The sequence below is a fragment of the Camarhynchus parvulus genome, chromosome 1 (genome assembly GCF_901933205.1).
Source record: "Camarhynchus parvulus chromosome 1, STF_HiC, whole genome shotgun sequence".
In the NCBI taxonomy this organism is placed as follows: Eukaryota; Metazoa; Chordata; class Aves; order Passeriformes; family Thraupidae; genus Camarhynchus; species Camarhynchus parvulus.
The window spans coordinates 76,314,017-76,335,144 of record NC_044571.1 but is presented as its reverse complement, the minus strand read 5'-3'; the positions used below and the strand labels follow the sequence as shown (position 1 = coordinate 76,335,144).

Genomic DNA, 21,128 nt, shown 5'->3' with positions numbered 1-21,128 from the left:
TCCACTTGGAGAATAAGGTAATGTTGTAGTCTGGTCCAGTGGAACTGATGGAAGATGTTGAATGCAATGAAAACATTCCTCCTCATCCTCTGTGCCTTATTTTTGTTTTTTTAATGTAGCACATTTTGATCATGGTATCACTGAGCATTCCGGTGTTGCCATTGCTGTCTTGGACTTCATTTCATAAGGGTGGCAAAGAGAGTCTCAGCTTCTCCTAAAACTTTGCCCTGCTAAGAGATGTGGTGATTCTGTGGTCTTTTGAACTGTAATGTTAGGTTTGGGAAGAAAGAAACTGTGTTTGTATTCCAATGAGTTTATTCTATATGGTTTTTATTACAGCCTTTTGGGAAGTTTTTGTGCTCAACTGACAATGTAACTTATCAATTACTGTTATGAAAGAACCACAAGAACTGTATTCATTCACATTTGGCTTAGGCACATGTTAGCATTGCCCAGACCACTAAACCTGCCAAAGCCCAAATTATGAGTATTGGTAAAGACTGTACTAGTGAGAAGAAAAAAGCTATTTGTGCAGAAAACCCAGAGTTTTTCCTGTAGTCAGTATAATAGAATATTCTAATGTGTTTTATTGTACTTTATTTCTGATATGTTGACAGGTTTTAGTTTCTCTGATTTTCATCAGCAAAGTCAATTTAATTGGTTATTCTTCCTGTACCTAAAAGGCACATGGGGAAATTATGCTTCCTTTCCTTGGAGAGTGGCATGATGGCTTGGCTGCCATTTGTGTTCTGCTGCTTGTGTGTTTCCAGTCCCAAATGACTACAGATGCTTTGGGTGATTGCTGCTGGGAATGGGTTTCAGGGAGGAGTTCCCAGGACTGGATTTACACTAAATAAACAGAGGCCAGAGGGGAAAACTGTGTTTCATTAAGAACTCTGGTTTAGGTTAAAGGGATAAAAATAGCTGCAGGACATCTCAAATTAGTTTAAAAACTAGAAAAGTGAAGGAACCCAATCTAGAGTATTTCTTTTAAGTACCCACGTATCTTTTTAGAGCTCGCTGCTTCACTGTCTTCTGCTCAGTGTACCTAGGTCTGTAATCCAAAGGGATAGCTGAAAAGATACAGCTGTCAAAGTTTCAGATTCCATAAGCACAGACTTTTTTTAGTCAGTGCTGTCAGTATTCACGTGTTTGTCTTCTTTGTTCTGCCAAAATATATTCCTGAAAGTTTTTGTTTTCTGTTCTGGTTTTAGGCAAGATACAAGAAATGGAAGTAAAGCACCAGAAAACCTTCTGCATATTGGAGAGAAAATTATTGCATCTTCCATTAAAATTCCCTTAGTTATTCATAAAAATGTTTCGTGGTAGACTAGTGTACATGTGTGTTCTATGCTTTGTGTAAAGAAAACATAATTACTTGCCTTCTGCTCTTACCAGAATGTTTCGGACATGCGTTTTTCAGTCTTGCACATTGGCAGAGTTACAGTGACTCCACTTTCTGCAAATACTCTGTATTAAGAAGACATCCTTTATGTTTAACATTGCAGATCCAGAATGCTAATGATGTGCTAATAGCACCGCTGGAGAAGTTTCGAAAAGAGCAAATAGGAGCAGCAAAAGTAAGTGGCTGGGGTTGTTTTTCATTTCATGTTTATTTGAGTTTATCGATGTGTTTTGAAGGCTGGACTGAAAACAAGCATTTTGTATTCAAACAGACTTGATGCCATCCTTATTACTATGTTAGTAAACTATACTAAATACTTTGCTTCAGAGGAGGAGACAATTTAGAAATGAAGCTTAAAGACTGATAATATGCACAGAAGACAGCTCTTGCTACTGTTGCACATTCCTACCATCTGGCATTGTATTCATCTTTTGATCTGCATTTACGTTATGCTGCGTCTTGGGTTAACCCAGAACCACAAGGAGGATTCAAACGGCTGCTATGAGTCCCTCAAGCAGACATTCTATAAAGACAGAAGACAGTTTCAGTACGATCTCTGCCTGTGTTTTCCCTCTCCTCTTTACATGGCTGATGCAGTGCAATGGTTCATGTTCATTTTGCCACAGTATTCATTTTAATATTCTTCAGGGATTTTCCCATGGTGGAAGTGCTCCAGTTGGTAATTTTATCTGGTTCTTTGGTGTTAAGTGTTATATCTGTGTGAGAGAGACAATGCAGGTTGTCTATACCAGGGTTCACTAGTCAGCTCAGGAAATCCGATATATTGGGGAAAAGTATGTTGGAATTAGCTGTTAGTCTGGAAGAGCTGTTTTCGGTCTGATCCTGAATTTTTGAGTGGCTGTCAGTGTCTGCTTTCATTACAGTCTCTGGGCTATGCATAGATGCTGTGGTAGTCAGTTAGAGGTTTTGGTTCTTCTGTCTGCATAAATACACTAGTTCTGAAGCATTCTGCATCTTATATTAGTGCTCATAAAAGTTTTTGGGAAACATTCATTTGTAAGGTTAAATGAGTACAAAAAAAAGCTCTCTGATGTTGCAGGTGAGGTTGTGGTTGTGCTATACTCAAAGAAACTCAGAAGAAGAACAGAGCTATTGGAAAGAGACACCAAAGGTTTATATTTCTTTTTCTGCTATTGTGAATTTGTAGCAAACACATGGGGCTGCTTCCGCACAGGAACTAAGTAGATGTTTGTGAAGAATGTGTACTGCGAACTTGAGGTCAGATTTCTCTGAAGTGGGTGTTCTTTACTCTTTCACTTGATATGTTTTTGTGTACAACAGCATTCTTCTCTTGTCCCACCCCTATGCTGCTGTGAGATGCAGGACTGGGAGATTATTTACCATGCTGCATGAATCAGAACTTAATCCCAGCACAAAATTATTTTTAGTTTTCAGTAGGTTTTAGTAGTGTCATCCAGTTCTTTGTAGTTGTGTTTCATTTCCTATTCTCATAGTTTAAGGGATATCATTCTTCAGAGCACCCTATTTGAAAGCTCAACCCACCATTCTGCTGACTGTCTTGCTGCATGACAGAGACAATCCATAGGTGGTTCACAGGACTCTCTGCAGAACTCTCTACGACACTCAGGTTTCCTTTGAATAAATATATCACTCAGTAGATGTCAGTACATGCATAGTTATCTAATTAAAGATGACTCCTTTGTGTTTTGTATCATCAAGAATATTAAGGGCAGGGCACTACAGGACAGGTTGAGTCCTCTCTGTTTGGTATATCACAGTGGCTGGTTCTTTTCCAATTCTTCCATGTAAAATATGGACATCTACTCCTCTTAGAGTTGTTTTGACTTGTACAGAATGAGTTTTTTTTACACTGTACAGAATGAGTTCAGGAGGGAGACTGGCTCAGCTAACTCTTATTCCAGTGTCTAATGCACTTTATTATGCAGTGCTGTGTTTTGGAGAGTCCAGGATACTTGGCTTGACACATGGATACCCTAAAGAGAGCTCTCCCAGATCATTGTTTTATAAAATGTCAAACAAACATATTTTCTAGCACTGCATATGGAGTTCAACTGCCCAACTCAGAAATGAGAGATTCAGAAAGCCGTCATAACCAAGTGTGATACATTTGCCTTTGAATTGATTTTTATCAGTGGAAGCAATTACAGTTGGCCTTTAACTAAATGGTATCAACACAAACAAGTCAGAGCTTAATTACATTCAGTATTGTTTTTCTAGTAATTAAAAAATAGCAGCGTATGATCTAGGAATAATGAGACCCATATGAAGTAGAGTAGAAATTTGGGCTTTGTGAAAACCATTATTGGCAAAGTGGAAAATATGGTCAGATTGCTTACCCCTACTTCTGTTCACTGGGATCAGCCCTTGAGCATTTATGAGCTCTTAAAAATATAGAATGAGTTGAGCTTGCTGGTTATTTATCTGCAGTTAAGGAGGGTTTGCACAGATATTTGGCTCTTTAAACTCCTCTGGGATGATCTATGCTGATAGTCAGGCAGAAGATATAGATATTTTCTTGTTTGGATTTTAGCAGCAAGTGTCACAGAACACTGAGAATGTCACTTTTTATTTGTGATGTTTTCTAGACACATCAGTTGAGTGTCCACAGTGTCTTACCAGGTCCACAGCAGGTGTGAGCTGTTTTTTTTCCCTGTAGTGTTAGTCTAAAACAGCGTGTAGAATGATATTTATATCAAATCCAAACTTGCTTCTGTTTTTCTGTCATCCCTTTCCTGCCCAAAATCCCAAAACATTTCTGCATACATGTTGCTCTCTGAAGAGAAACTGGAGATGTCCCAGCTGACTAGAAGCTGGAGAAAGCTGTCCCAGTTTTCAAGAAGTGCAAGAAGGACAACCCTAGAAAACACAGGCCTGTTAGTCTGACTTCAGTGCCTGGTACAGTTATGGAGAAGATTATTCTGGGAGGTATTGAAAAACACCTGTAAGACAGTGCAGTCATTGGTGACAGCTAGCATGGCTTCATGAGGGGAAAGTCCTGCTTGTCAAACCTGATTTCCATTTCCTTTAATGACAAGCTAACCTACCTAGCTGATCAAGGGAAGCCAGCTGATGTAATCTTTCCATACTGTCACACGATTCTTCTGGACAAGATGTCCAGCATTCAGCTGAATAAACACATCATGCTATGGGTGAGAATTGGTTCACAGGTCAGGCACAAAGGGTTTTAATGAATGGGGTGACATCAGACTGGTGACCTGTCACTAGTGGGGTTCCATAGGGTTCCATCCTCCGCCCTGTGCTCTTCAACATCTTCATAAATGACTTGGACACGGGACTGGAAGGGATAATAGGCAAGTTTGCAGATGATGCAAAACTGGGAACAGCTGTTGACTCCCTCAAAGACTGGGGACCCTGCAGAGGGACCTTGACAGATTAGAGGACTGTGCTGTCCTCACCAACCAGATGAAATTCAACAGGAAAAAGTGCTGGGTTCTGCACCTCGGATGGTTCAACCCTCGATGTACAGACAGACTGGGGAATAAGATGCTGCAGAGCAGTGTTTCAGAGAGGGACCTGGGGGTCCTGGTTGATGGCAAGTTGAACATGAGCCAGCAGTGCCCTGGCAGCCAGGAGGGCCAACCCTGTCCTGGGGGCATCAGGCACAGCATGGTCAGCTGGGCAAGGGAGGGGATTGTCCTGCTCTGCTCTGAGCTGGGGCGGCCTCACCTCCAGTGCTGGGGACAGTTTTGGGTGCCATGATATAAGACAGGAAGCTATTAGAGAGTGTCCAAAGAGGGGCTATGAATGTGGTGAAGGGTCTGGCAAGGAAGCCATACAAGGAGACACTGAGATCATTTGCTCTGTTCAGCCTGGAGAAGAGGAAACAGGGAAAACTTCATTGCAGTCTGCAGCTTCCTCATTTGGGGAAGCAGAGGGGCAGGCACTGATCTCTTCTCTGTAGTGACCAGTGACAGGACCTGAGGGAATGGTCTGAAGCTGATTCAGGGGAGGTTTAGATTGGCTGTTTAAAAAGGCTTCACTAGAGAGTGGTTGGGTACTGGAACAAGCTCTCCAGGGGAGAGGTCACTGCACCAGTCTGTCTGAGATCAAGAAGCTTTTGGACAATGCTCTCGGGCACATGGTGTTACTCTTGGGGATGGTCATGCACAGGTCCAGGAGCTGGACTTGATGATCCTTTTGGGCCCCTTCCAACTTAGCATATTCTGTGATTTTGTGATTCTGTGGATGGTGCAAACTCCACAGGATAGCTGATAGTAATGTCACATTTCTAGAGCTGTCACTTCACAATTAATTTGCATTATAATATCTTATGGACAAACATTTAAAGGGACTGGGTATAGAAGCACAAGATTGGAATGACTTTAGCATTTAAAATGTTAGCAGTAACTAGAGATCCAAGCAGCTGTTGGGTGTTGGACTCTGTCTTCTAATCGGACTTTAACATTATACATTTTAGTACCCTGTTAAGCTGTGTTTCCGAATTTTGTGGAAGAAAAATATTATTAGATAGTTGTGTTACCAACATACAAAACATGAAATTGTATTAGGTACTACTGTCAGATTTTGCTGGGGGTGAAGATTATGTGAAAGAGCACTTAAAAGTGATTTCTGGGCTTTTTTTCTTTTTTTTAGTGAAACACCAGATAAAATTCAGTTGCAGATAAATACAAGCAAACCCCACCCTCCCAAGGGAAAAAAAGGGGAAAATGTTATAAATTATGAGAACCACCTTTTTATCTTAGTGATAAATAAGTTCACAAGATTTTTTGCCACCATGATGAATATCCTATAAATGTTTTTAATATAGAGAATGAGAATATTAATTTTTTCTTCAAAACTATAATGAGTTTAGGCAAAAATATGGTCTCAGAAATCAAAAAGAAAATGGAAGATAAAATATATCCTGTTGACGTTACAAAGCTATATTTTAAATACAAGGACCGTATAAACCCAAGAGTGCAAAGGTCAAGTGTTTTTGGAATAACACAAGAATAAGACCAATTCTTCACATGCACTTCAAAAAGCTGAAGGTACCCAACAAATTTGAGAAACATTCCCCATAAAACATTAGTGTTTGTAATCTAACCAGCAATATACAAATCTACATCACTTGCTCTTCTTGATTTATACTTTTGCTCTTCTGTTTTTATTGCACATATTTCAGTTATTCCTTTTCTGTACACACTCAGTTTAAATAAAGCTGAGTTCTCTCCAGAGACTACACAAACCCAGCTTTGCATTGGACAGCCTGTTGATTTACTCCATCTGAGTTTAAAAAAATGACCTCTCCAATTATTGTGGCAAGGCGAGCAGAAGCCGGGTGAGGTAACTGGGAAAGGATTCCAGGCACGAAGCCTTTTGCCTTATTTGGTCAATGTGGTTTGCGAGGCCCCAGCTGGTAATGCTGGTGAGCTCATTGTGTGATGTGTTATGGACAATAAAGCCAAACCTTCCTCTTTCTTTTTATCCATTGAGTACAGTATTTGGCAGTATTTGTTCCAATGTTCATTGACCTTTAATACAACTTAAATCAGATCAAAGACAACAGAAGCAATTTTGGTTTTAAGACTTAAAAGGAGAGTTTTGTGTCCTCCTTACAATTCCATCTGTTTGTTTCATAAAATAACTTGTTTTGGCCAGAAGGATTAGTTTTTATCATTATTTAATTTCATTCATTTATTCAAAGCAGTGAATTTCTTTCTACTTGGGAAACAAATCCATATTTACTGCTGGGATTAATTTTCCCACATCTTTGCTCACATCTATCTTCACATGTAGGCATGCAGGAGGTAGCACGTTCTCTCTGTATTTAATTTGGATTGTCTGGTAATTGAGGAGCGTGAAACAAACAAAACCCCCCATTTCTTAAGGTCTGTCAGAAAGCTGTCAAAGCAGAGTTTTAGATAAGTACCTAAGATGGTTAGAAATACTAGAATGCCCATTTGGTGAATCAGTTTCCTTGGTATCCGATCAAATCACAGCACTTGTTGTCCTTTAACTGAGAAAAATGAGTGACCTTGCTGTAGTAGGTACAGCAGGAGGTGTTTCATTACAAGTGGTGTCTGTCACTCAAGGTTTGGTATTTGCACCCACTAGATTTGGTTTGTTTTAATGTCAGTCTGAACCATGGAGGGAGGGGGCCAGGAGAAGGAAGCATAAAGAGAGAACAGGCAAGGGGAATTATCGATGGCCAAATATTTTGAGTTAAAATGCAACAGTTTCTGAAAAATAGTTACTACCAGTTACCTGCTATCTTTTTTGATAACTTATTCTGTAGGCAAGTAAATACAGCGGATCAATCCTGTTTCTATTTCAGCCAGGCTTTTATAACACTCTACATGAGTCATTGTAACGTATTTTAGATGGGGCTTAGTATGAGAAACCCAGTCTGTCAGAGGAACTAGCTCAATGGAAAAGGGCAATGAGTCTTGTTTATGGGAGGGACTGTCTGAGAGAGAAGTCACCAGTTAGAAGATCCTGAGGGGCAGTTTGAGATCAGTCTGTTGTTTTATTTTTGGTAATGACCAGGTAAAAAAAAACTGATGGTATTGTCGTAGGTTGCTGAGATAAAGGAGGAGGGCAGGAGGATTTGGTATAAAGTGTGAGAATAAATAACTGAGCATGAGGAACTGAGGCTACTCAATGGTCCTGAGACAGCTGCATACCCAAAGACCTGCTGTACTGATGAATAACTCATGGCAATCTTTTTAGGTATTATAGGCTAATAGGCATCTATCTCTGGTAGATAGAGAAGCACAAATTTTCTCTAGCTTTTTGTTTACTTACATAAATCTTCAAGTTTTGGTTAAAGTTTCTGAACTGTGAAAGTTGTGAATTGCACTAGTAAATACAGTTCATTCCAAGATTTTGGTCCTAAAACACTTTCATTTGAGAAATAATCCCATATATGTTCTCTAATCTGATATTTTACTTAAACTAGCATTATCAAATGCAAGAAATGAAGAATCAGAACTTGCATTTAATGAAAATGTATAATATTAAATTATTTTTTAAATAGACCAAATGTATTTTCCCTTATTTATTCAAATAAATGTAGGGAAATATCAAGCAATGAAAGACCTATTTTTGCAACAAACAAAATAATTGTAATGCCAGTATGATTAGCCATTGCTTCTTCTACACTTGTGTGTGTGAAATATTTGGGAAGTTTTGAAAACATTGGTGAAGAGCCCTGTATGCATATATTTCGTCTAAGCAAGTCTTACTTTCTCCTGTGCAGAGCCAAACTATTAAACTGGAAGACAACACTGGCTGAGCACCTGGACCCAGAGTCTTTTTTGAAGTGACTGGTCTTGGGACAGCATATGCAAATGAAACAAAATTATTTTCTTATTGCAGCTTGCTTCAATTCAATTACTGATTCATGCAAAGTTGACAAGCTTTTAGGAAGTTAACAGAAAAACAAACAAAAGAAAGACAACAATCCTAAAAGCTTGTTTCACTTTTAGTGTATTCTTTTAAAAGATGAGAGTGAAAACTCAAATCTCATAACTATAAGATTGTGGACACAGTGATTAAAAACTGTTGGTTCAGTGTGTTAACTGCAGGTCTTTGGGAGGAAAACAGTTAATGTTATGTGCATAATCAGTTTTAATAAATTCTGTTTAATGCAGCCTCTCTGTTATAAGTGAGTGTGATTAACTGGCTCACTGACTAAAACCAGTTTCTGAAGCCTCGTTTTTTGTGCAGTTTAATAAGATCCTAATTTGCATCATAAAGAAAACAGATATAAATTAAGGATAAATAAATTAATCCTCTGTAGTAAATTGGAAAATAATTTATTATTCTGCCATAACATTTAAGAATTAAGGCTTAGAATAAATGTGTGAATTGGTGGAATTGTTTAAGTGAGCATGCAGTATACCTTTCTTAGCAAAAAGAACCATTTATTTTTTAAAAATTTACAGCTAGTAAAACAAAAAAAACCTTAAAACTTAGGTAGTGGTAGCCTTTTTACTGAAAAAGGACAAAAGAATATAAAAATGCAAGAAAACTTTGACATCTTCTAATTAAATAAAGGCTTTTTTTCTTGCTAATCTGCTGCAGCCTACTGTGGTGTGTGTCACAGGAAGGACTCAGGAAGGTTGCATCCTTACCCTGCACAGCTGCTAGAATCCTACTGGACTCCTGAGCTGTGATCAAAAGCATGAACAAAGACATTGACCTTCAAATTTAATTTCCAGCTCACAGGAGTACTAAACTTCTTAGTGAGCGTTTGAGGGCATGGAGGATTTGGCAAACAGAGTGCAGTAGCTCTACTCACCTGTTAAGTTCTTTCTAGCCTTGCTCTTGGCCGCAGCATGGACAGGATCATGTTCCCACACCTGAAAAACAGGTCTCAAGATTGTTGATGAGATTACAAAAGTCTCAAGAAGGATTTAAGAGAAATACAGGAAGTGGCCAATTGCCCAGACACAGAGCAGGACAGGACTTAAAGAAGCAGAGTCCGATATTCTGCTCCCCGCACAAGGTGTCAATCTTCATTCACCAGCTCAAAGGCACCTAGTCCCCTGCTCTTCCTCCCTTTGTTCAAAATTAGACTCCATCCTGAGTTTTAGCATCCTTTATCAAACCAAATTCATTATGTTTTGACAAAGGCAGCTGCCTTCTCTTAACCTACAAGGGATTACTTCAGAATTGTGCTTGTGGGTGTTGTATAGTGCCACAACTGTACTGAAATGCTTAAGTCATGAGGTCTTACACATGGGTATGAATTCATCTGTTAATCTTACTCTGTTACATGTTGGGGTTTTTCTGTAGTAGTTTGGGGGAAAATTAAGGTCTCTTTCTGCATTGCTACCCTTTGTTTCATGGTGTCAGTAAGTTAACAGCATAAAAATAGTTACAGTTATAGTTACATTTTGGGCATTGTTTGGACATTTCTCAGATGATGTGGGGTCTGTGGATCTTTATTCCAGGTGGAGTTGCCTTTTTCCATTCTAAATAGAAAATCATTTGATCAGCTGTATCGCCATAGATTTCCTTTCATCCTGTATCTTGTTCTATCTATGCAGCAGATTCTGCAGGGGCCTGGGAATATACAAATTTGCATCTCCTACTAATATAGCAACTTTGCTTTTGGTAAAGCAAGCTCTGAAATAGCTCTATTCCTAAGTGAAGTGGATGATTGTATCTGGGAAGTATCCTTTCTATACTGTAACAAAAATGGACATCATTATTTGAAACTTTATTGTGTCTTGGTAGATATGGGAGCATCAAGAGATCCATCTTTCCACCAAATAAAGCATTTTTATTATTTCAGGACCTGTCAGGTTAAAGTAGCTACCACAGAACCTTTTGTTCCTGTGGAGTTTGCCAAGAAGGGGTGGTCTCAGATTCTTGTCTTCATGAGAAGATTAAACACCCACCCCCAAGAAGTAATCTGAGAGCACTCGGTGAGCTTAACAACGCCACTGGGGAGGCTTAACTTTTCACCCCAAAGTGATAGTTTGTGTTCTTTTATCAGTGTTGTAAAAGGGACTCTGAAAATAGATGCTTTCAAAACAAAACAAAACAAAACAAAATCACTTCTGACATTGACCTCAGACTGTTTCCCTTTTTTTTCCCAAAATATATGTAAACAGCACAGTTTCCAGTTGTGTGTATTAATCTAAAATATTTCTCAAAGCACGCCTCAAGTTCTTCCTCAGGTCAGCACTGCAGTCCTGTTGCGATGACGTTGGAGGTGCCCTGGGACCATGAGTGGTGCTAAATGTGCTGCTGGCACACTGGGATCAGTGATGTTGGCTGATTGGTTGGCATAGATGGGAGATTCCCAAAGAGGGTTTAAAAAAAGAAATTACTAGTTAAGAAAGAGATATTTTTATCTGCAGCTTTTGAAATAAAGCAGTGAGTATGTGAAGTTTTAAGCTGTTCTATTGGAATTGCTTTATTTGAATGACATTATATTCTTTGCAGATTTTTTCTTTATCTTTGCTCTCAGTGCAAAGATGTAACAAGATGTAACTTTTTTCTTTATCTTCGCAACAAAGCAAAGATGTTGCTAACTATGCAGATGAAGTGGCCTCTTTAAGAGCTCCTAAAGAGCATGGCTAACTTTGTTTTTGAAATCATTTAAAGTCACAAGCTTTTATACAGGAACAAATCTCTTCCTATTATGATAAAATATTTTAAACATCAGAAAGCTATCCTAAACCTGATGCAGAGAAAAGCAAGTCAGTTTCTGATGTTCTAGGGGGCTTCTCCATATTATTTAAGCAGTAACTTGATAATATCCTAAGTAAGCTATTCCAGCAAAAATACTTCATATTTAGTAGACAGTAAAGCAATAAAATGAGATTACGTGTGTAGACTTACCAGTCCTGCTTCTTGGGCAGGGATTTAGCAGATTCCCAGACGCAGAGCAGCTACTCCTGGAATCAGCAAATGCCAAATAAACTCAAGACAGATCTGCAGTTGAATAACAGGGAGTCTAATATGTCCTGCTTTCTGACCTGACAGTACTGGCAGGTTTGCATGCATTTTCACAGCAATGCTGGGAACTTCTAATATTTTTGTTTCCATTTCAAGAGAGAATCTTTTGGGGAAAAACAAGTGACATTCTACCAACATATTTTCTCATCTAATAGTATCTGCTTTTTAATTTGAAAATAGCTGATGGAATTACCTAGGGAATTGTTAGGAAATGGGTTCTCCTCTTCCAGGATACACTTTTGAAAGTACCTGATACTTGGATCTCTAAAGGCATTACAGAGGGAAAAGAACATTTTCTTCAGAAGTTTATGAACCTGAAAGTAAATTATCTCTTGCAAGGTTATTCGGTATTTTACACAGATGTGAACTCCAGTTAAACTTAAATTAGTTTTGGCTTGTTTCAAGTATATTTCAATTTTATGTATTCCTTACCTGATTTTAATTGAGGTTATTTTTTTTAACTGCCGGTTTCTAATATCTGTCTTCATAGCTTTAATGCTGATAAACAGTCTTGTATTCCCAGTTTATTGCCTTGTTATACTTCATAGTTGCAATATGTTCTTTTTATTATAATTATTTGTGTCTTATACTATATTGTTTTCTGGATCATCATGGTTTGCATATGGTTGTTCTTTTTTAGTAAAGGAATAGTTTTAAGATTTATAGTCATTTGGACATTTAATTTTCTACATGATGCATTCTGCTTCAATTTGGAAGTGTTTTCACTAGCAGTTATGAGGAACATAAGACATAATATATGAATATATTAACCCTATTTTATGTCAATCAACAAGAATTTCTCTATGAACTATGGTACAAATTTGCTTCACTTCATATTACTTGCTAATGATACATAAACCATGTCCTTTAACTTTTCTGATTTTCTTATGGATTTGGGGAAACCCTATAGCCTAACAGTACATTAAATTCTGTTTTGGAGGAGTAAGAGGGAAGGACTTTTATATCACCTTTTCACTTTTTCTTCTGGAAAAAAAGGCTTGTCACATCTTTCAACCTGATCTTGAACCCTTAGTATTCACATAGCAAATCAAAATTTCTACCAAAAAGAAGTTCTTCCTATCCAGACATCTATTAAAATGCACCCTGTGGTCTCAGATGCCAGTGATCATTTCAATACTATCAAAACCAAACAAAACCCAGCAACTCACCAACTACTTCCATGAGAACGCTCAACAAAACCTTAGGCAACATAAAATGGAAGGTGAATTTACTTTTTTTCTCCTCAAAGGAGTTGTGAGACTCTGAGATTTTAAATTTTACAAGAAGTCTGTAGGATCTTAGCTCAAATCAATCTTTCCCAAACTAAGTTTAGTTTATTTTCTAGACTACTGTTCTATTTTTGTTTGTCCTGCTACTTAGTAAGACATGGTCCCCAAACTCACATCTCCAAACAACATCCCACTAACTTTGTAGAAATAAAATTTAAATTTTTTGTTTGGGAGGTAATGAAAAAGATGGCTTTGAGAAAATATATTTGAAGTCTAACATTCTACCAATGAACCATCTCCAGTCTGTTGTTGCAAAAATCAACATTTTTGCAGTTGTTGTCAAAGAGAAAGAAAAGGAATGTGGCTTTATTGATCTCCATAGAGTTCACTGTTACCTTCCAGTTCTTCAACTGACAAGTGTGTCTGACTTGATCTATATTCAAGTCTTACTGTTGTATTTGTGTGCCAGTTTCTACAGTTTCTAAACCTCAGTTTGAGTTGGTGAAAAAAATATGTACTAATTCTGTGTGAGGGGAAGAAAGAAATCATCATGGCCATGTTTCACACTGTTTACTTGCTTTCTAATTAAGGTCTTCTCCTCTTTTCAAGGTACTGACTTCTTTTTTCCAAGTAATTTCTTTGCAATGATTTCTGGTTTAATTTCTTTTCTTGATCCTTTTAAAATAATTTCTTGCAAAACATGTTTATTTTATGGTTTCAACAAGGATAATGTTTTGGTGGGATTTTATAAGAATTAGCTTCTTAAAGTGTTAAATATTAATTTTGCAACAAAGAGTTAAAAAATTTCTTTATGGACAGATACAAGAGGTAGCTAATAGATAAATATAACACCAAAATGATATATTGGTAGATATGGGACTAAAAAAAGGGAAGTGAATGAGAAGGACAGCAGAGGCTCTTTTTTGGAAAAATAAGAGGAATAATTTATGTAATTATTCAGAAGATACATAAAACAGTTTTGACATTAAATACTGCACACAAAGTAGGGGTAGACCATTATAAAAATACTAGATTTCTTGATATTTCCTGTGGAAAAGGAAAGTCAGCTTGAAAATATAACAACGATTTATGCTTTATATCTAAAAATACAGCTAGTGGGTAAAATTTGTAGGAATCATGCCAATGATTTGTAGCATGTATATGGTTAGTTAAGGCATGCAATCAAAATCTTTCTGAACAGGAGAAAACTATCTGACTCACTTGAGTCAACTTTTCAATAAACTTCTCAGCAATTGATCTCTGGACTTCTTATAGCCATAAATATTTGTAAAACGAGGAATACAAGAACACCTTTTGACTTAAACTTCTAACTGGCATGCCTATAATTAGAAGTATCTCTAGCAGAATTTATTCTGAAAAGATAATTTTTTGGAGGTTTTCTAATTGGTTTTGAAATAAAACTCTGCAGGAAATCTGAGCAGAGAGAATAAAACAAGGAATTAAACCTGGATCCAGTATTACGTGGCTTAAGTCTCTCAAGAGGGTACTGGCAGTTAGTAAGGCTCGATTAAATGCTGTAAGGCAAGTGTGTGGTTAAGGGCTTTCCTAATGTGGTTCCTAGAAATTTGAAGCATTTCAAACTGTAAATATTTTTGAACTGATATAAGGCTTGACACACCTGAGAATGGTTAAACAACTATACAGAGACATTTACTGTGTTTAGAATCTGCAGGACTTAGTCTAGACAAAAGGTGTTGATGACTTATATGACTGACTTACATCAGTGTAAAACACATCAAAGATTTATATTATGTAATTTCTCTTTGCTTAGATTTTTTTGTTGCACCCTCCCAGTTATCTCACATGGATTTATGAGTTTTTATCATACGTTCTAGCTGATATTTTGAAAGAAAAGATTGATACTTTTCCAGGGCAAAGAGAAAGGATGAAGTTTACTGCAGGAACTATGTGCAAGTATGAAAGAAAGCTGGAGTCTGAAGGGAATAAGAGACAGTACAGAGGTCAGGAATCAGCATCTTCCTTATGGCCACATGCCTTAAGCTTTGTGTCATGGCTGGTGCAGTCTGTTCTGTTAACAGTGCAGCACAAGCTTTCTTATTCAACCACATTTCTTCTCCTTGGGTCGTGATCCAATGTGGAATCTAGGCAAAAGCAATCATGTCTTCTAAACTTTGAGGAGATGTTTTTGTACAGAAACTTCCTTTGAAAACCTCCTAGTATATGGAAAAGTAGATTTCTCAGTCTTATGGGCATAGATTACTGGGACCAGGATTCACATAGTTCATTTGGACAGCGGCTGTGTGTAAAGTGTTTTGAGGGCTGCAGAAGAACAGGCTAAAGCCGGAATAAGCTGAGTCTGTGACTGCACTTAGGATATGCCTGTGTGCTGTGAGTCACTGACTGAGTGTGTGAGACAAGAGCTATTTTGGCATAAACTGTTTATTCTCATCCAGAACATGAATCACCTGCTTCTATCTTTTTTTTTTTTTTTTTTTTTTTTTGCTAATTTTTATTAAGTAAACAGATTTCAGAGGCTTCAGGACATCCAAATATGTGGGTTTTACTGGCACATTGGAGGACCTTCCAAGCAAAGGAAACTCACTCACCTGTTGGGGCCAGTATTTTTTATACTTTTCCCAGAAACATGTGTGAGTAATCAGAGCAATGCCAGAAACACTGTCCTGCTGCAAACTTATTCCCAGGAGTATCGCCAGGTAGAGACGCTAGTGCAGCCCAAATTGCCAAGAGATCTTTACTTGCATTTTATTTCTGTTAGTCTTTTTACTTTGTCAACATCTACCTTTGAAGGAGGAAGGTCTTGTTAAGTTAAAATCCGGAAAAGGAGGAAGAAGTTGATCTGATGTACTGTCTCTGAAAACACTGCACTTGGGCCAGAAGTTGTCCTGGTGACAGACAAGCTCCAATTTGTAGTTTTCTCTTTAACGTAACTGGTATAAAAAACTGTGGAGGCTGAGAAGATCTGTGGCAGTATAGAGGTGCAGTCTGGGAGAGAGCTGGCAGAAGACCATGACAGCCTTCAAATTCCTTGTTTCCTTATAGATAGTGCCACGGAGATTTTTATGAAGCTTCACATGAGATACAATATGTCTTAAAACCAAAATTAGTTTATTTGAACTTGTTTTTCTCTTGTTCTTGGCAGGCAGGGGGGACTAATCTGTTTATGTGATAATTTAATTTTCTGTTTTCCTTTTATACGTATAAAGAGAGGATGTGATGCATCATTCACAGGTTTTGGTATAGATCATAGCAGAAAATAAAAGCAATGGGAGCCACATTAGATGCATCAATAGTCCCCTCTAGGCATTGACATGGATTTGGTGTGCTGTATGTAGGTATTTCAGCTGGCAAAGTCCTGTTGTCACATCTTTTTCTTTGACTCTCACTGGGCAGCTTCACTCTCTTTTCCAGCTCTTGTTAGTAAAAGTTATGTTAGTGTCAATATAAGCTCAAGTGGCTGACCAGACTTTGGGTTACTCATTACTTATCAATCACCTTGGTTCTGAGACAAATAGTTCACAAGGCAAGATGAATACCTACGGTTTGTACCATAAATCTGTTACGGGAGGAAGGAAGAGCTGGCTGGGCTGGGAGATCCCAGTCTGAAATAGGTAATCCTGCAAGAGCTTTGCCCATGGCTTCTTGGCTCATTCCTTTGATCTGACATCTGAGACAGCAGAGGCAAACACAATATCAAGTCCAAATGTGCACTATCAGCATCCAGGCCTCATTGTCAAAGGCTGTGTCGAGTTACCTTCTGAGGTAGGTGGTCTAGTGGACAGGGTGTCTGCCTCTGAACTTCAGTAGATTGTGACCAAAGGCTTAAATCTTGCAATCAGGCAGACTCCTTTTCCACTTCACAATTACATGGGGAAAAAAACACCTAAAAAGTAGTTCTCTTGACATTTTTCATTTCATCAAGTTTGCCCTTAACTTGAGTATTTCCTGAAGTTTATTACTTTGACAGCTTTGTCACTTGGATTTTAAAATAATCTGATTCATATTTCTAGTCCAGCACATATCATTATTTCAGAAGATAAGACAGTATTGTAGCTAACTGCACCTTTCATTCAGTGATCAACTGAACTGAATTTCTGTTTGTGACCAAAGGTGCTGTTGACATACACAGCACCTTTGATCATGCTGTTGAGATACACAAGTTGATCTTGCTTCATCATGAAGACCTGGCACTTGAGTATTCTGCACTAAAACTGTGGCTGTGGAACTGACCTATGATTTCAACCCCACAGAAGTTGATTTCTTGACTTACAAGTTATTTGCCGCAACTCTGGCCTTCTGCCTTCTCTCTTTTTAGAATGTGTTTGGGAAAGATTCTGGTACATAATTCTTATAGCTTTTTTTCACTTGCTAAACAAAATACAAACTTTTTTTTTCCTTTTGTGCCTTTTTGTGCTGGTATTTGCTTATCCGTAATTAAATATAAAAGGCATTAGTGTTTACTCTGTATTGTTATTTAATCTTTTGTTGGGTCAAGTGCCTTCTTTTCCTTCTGGTGTCTTTTGAAGATATCTCTGTTGTGAAGTAGTGCAAATATTAAGTGTGCATGTTTTTCATACTAAATATATTTGAACTTTTTGCAGGATAGAAAGTATATGATGTGTTTAACAATTCACTATAATTACTGTTGTAAGCTTTAGTCACTGGAGCTAATCATTAAGTGGTTTGTTGTTGCAGCTGGTTGATGAGTTTTAATTCATGTCGTTAAAATCTTCCTCCTATTTCTTATTTCTCTGACTGACCTGACTTTCCCATAATATGACTAAGGAATACAGGGTGGTGCTACAATGCGAGCCAGTTATTTGTTTTTGTATAAAAAAATTCTAGAGAGAAAGAGGTCAGGGAGAGAATCACTACGGTTCTTAAAATGACCTGATGTTACTGCATGATGTCCAATAATTAGTTTTTCTATCATTAATAGCTTTTGCACATGGGTAAGTAGGACTGTTTGTCTTGAAGCTTTTTTTTTTTTCTCAAAATATTCAAATTAATAATCATTAGGACTTAACTAAGATTATAAAAATCACTGGCAGAAAGTTGTTTTTTTTAGGGAATAAATATTTTTTAACTAAAAGTTATAGATTTATCATTGATAATATCCTGATGGGATATCAACTTCAATCAGTTCTCCTATTTCTTGAAATTTGACACTCCTTGAAGGATGGAAAAGCTTTTGAGAAACCTATCTTTTTCCTAAATTTCAGATTTAAATTTCAGAACAGCAGGTTTTAAAAGATTTGAAGTATGAATTCTGAATTTGTTTGCAGAAAGTAAGATGTTTCTTAATTTACTCAAAGTAGTAGCTCTTTTGTATTATGTATCAAAATAGTTTTACAGTAGAAATGTGAGGATTGGCTGTACATGATGGGAAAATCAAAGAGGAGTGGGAAAGGAAAAAGGCAGGATAACTTTTAAATGAGACAAGCTTAAATATTCAGACACATCGAAATATTATTGGAAACAGACTTTTGGACCAATTTCATTTTGCAACCACACATATGCTTTTCCCTCATCCTCGTATTTTAGGGGAGTGGGTGGAAAATAAGTGTATTAGTCTTAAATGCAAAGAATAGGGCTATGTCTTTATCACATATTTTATACTCATCTGTGTCCTCCACAGTGAGAGTTTTTTTGGGGGTTTTTTGCTTGTTGGGTGGGGGTGAGGTGTTTGGAGGTTTTTGTTGTTTGTTTGTTTCAGGTTTTTTGTGATTTTGGGGTTTTTTGTGATTTTGGGGTTTTTTGTTCGTTTGTTTTTTAAAACAGTGTGGCAGTTAGGTAGACTTAAAAAACTTGGGGAAGATTATTTTGTATTAAGTGTCTGCTTAAAAATATACCACTTACATAAAATCTCATATGTCTTTACTATGGGAAACCATGCAAGTCTGTTGTATGGATTTGTTATTTATGGGAAAAATCCTGCTTACTATTGCTTTTAATAATTGAAGCAGTTCTCCTACTATCTTTAGTTCCACTTAAGAATTCAACCCTAAAAATGCTGGAACCAACAAAAGTGGTTTAATAGTGAGGCATATCTTGGCACCTGTTATTTCTTTTAATTTAAGTTAGCTGTGATATTTAGTGAAATATTTCACTTGAGAATGCTTTGTTTTTCAGGATGGGAAGAAGAAGTTTGACAAGGAAAGTGAGAAATATTATTCCATCTTAGAGAAGCACTTAAATTTGTCAGCCAAGAAGAAAGAATCTCATTTGCAAGATGTAAGAACTGAATACACTCTTACCTAATTTCACATTTGCATAGAAATCATGATAACAAACTGGTTCTCTTCAAGACATGCTATATTTTATTTCATATGAAATTGTGATGGTTTCTGGTCACGCTTGTTGTGACTATAAATTCTTGACTGGGATGAAAACGACACAAATAGGAGTTAAATATTTGAACAAAGCAATATTCTATGTTTGCCACTTTATGTATTTCAATTATATTTGAACAAAGCAATATTCTATGTTTGCCACTTTATGTATTTCAAGTACAGCTAATGTTTATTGGTTGCAACAATGGAATTATATTAGTACCATGAAAGTGTGAGTTTTATAAGCTATATGTGGAATACTGGAAAGCCAATTAATTAATTGCTTCTAGGTTTGCTAGTTAATCTATTAACTGATGAAATTGCGCTTCTATTTCACATAAATTATAATCCAGAAGACTGAACTGAGATCACTTTAATAATGCTCTTTTCTGCTTTTTTTTCCTCCTTTTCATCTTATTCTGAAATTGAGGCTCCTGAAATTTCCCTGAAATTGTATCTATAACTTCAACTTTGAAGAATCTGTATGGCTGATTCTTTTCTGTTAAAAAAAAAAAAAAAAAAGACACCATGAAGACTTCTGGTTTAACAGAAAGATTCCTGGGCTTTTTGGTATGCTGATAGAAATTAATATAACTTGTCTCGTAAGCAAATTACAATAAACCCAGCAATATTATATCAATGACACTTTGGGAATTCTGCCAAAAGTAGGTAAAAATCACTTTGATGAGATTACTGTTGTCATGGTGAATCTTAAATCATGGGGGTTAGTTTGCAGATGGACTTTTCACCAAAGGTGTGACCATCACTCAATCATATGTTGTAGGATTTCTTTTTTCATGTTTACCAATAATATTATAATTCAAATAAAATAAGGCTTAGAAATTAAAAATTTCTAGAAATGTCTATATGGCTGAATTTCTGTTGTTGTCGATGTAATAATCAGTCTAGATAAGAAGGTAGTTATGTAGGATTGATTTATTGTTCCACTTATATGTCACAGCTTTCACTTTTCCCAAATATCTTATGTATTGATGAAGAAGCAGTTCTGTTAGAGGCTAAGCCCCAGCTTAAAAAAAGAGAAAGTCTTACCAAATAGGGGAAAAGTGAGCTTAAACACTAATTTGTTCTAGAATAGAAGCTAAATAAAATAAATAAAATATTTTACTCTTGAGACATGAGAATAATTACAGTCTAAAAGCAGCGACTGAAGTGCAAAGTAACAACTGTGAATCTAGTAAACTGTGGTACAATAACAGTGGATTTGGCTCACAATTATAAACTAATGGAAAACCAGAATAATTTTTTCCAGTGTGTTCCTTAAGTGACATATCTGGATGTAAAATCTTGTAACTGAGCCTGAGGTTTCTGATTTCTAGAGGCCTCTCTTGTAAAGAATAAAGAGCATAAGTTGGCATTTCTGTCTTTCACCGTTTTCTACCGCTGTAGATGTGCTGAATCAGCAGCATAGACCCACCGTAAGAGAAGGTACAATAGCAAATCAGTACCAAAATGGTTAACCTGGGAAGCTTTTGGCCTCTGTCTATATTGGAAGTAAAAGGAGGCCAAGCTCCATTCCTGACCTGAAATTGAAGACATCTCTTGATGGGCATCCCGAGTGGTTTGGGTGAGCCCCATTTATAGCCCGGATGTCCAGGATGGAGTTTGTTGGAGGAGCCCACAGCAGAGCAGGGCACGAGCAAGAACCAAGCAGTGCTGGCAGCTGGGGCTTTGGTGCCCAGGGCAGGAGATGGGAAGTCCATG

General features: G+C 37.2%; 1 protein-coding gene across 3 annotated transcripts in view; it reads left to right on the top strand.

Moving 5' to 3' along the window:
- Nucleotides 1-21,128, top strand: part of ARHGAP42 (Rho GTPase activating protein 42) — a 145,147-nt gene that overhangs the window by 75,760 nt on the left and 48,259 nt on the right. For all 3 annotated transcript variants that reach the window (XM_030960727.1, XM_030960709.1, XM_030960718.1), the window contains 2 exons: nt 1,509-1,580; nt 19,207-19,308. In XM_030960727.1, the coding sequence (XP_030816587.1) occupies nt 1,509-1,580; nt 19,207-19,308 (174 nt within the window). The remainder of the gene's footprint in view (nt 1-1,508; nt 1,581-19,206; nt 19,309-21,128) is intronic.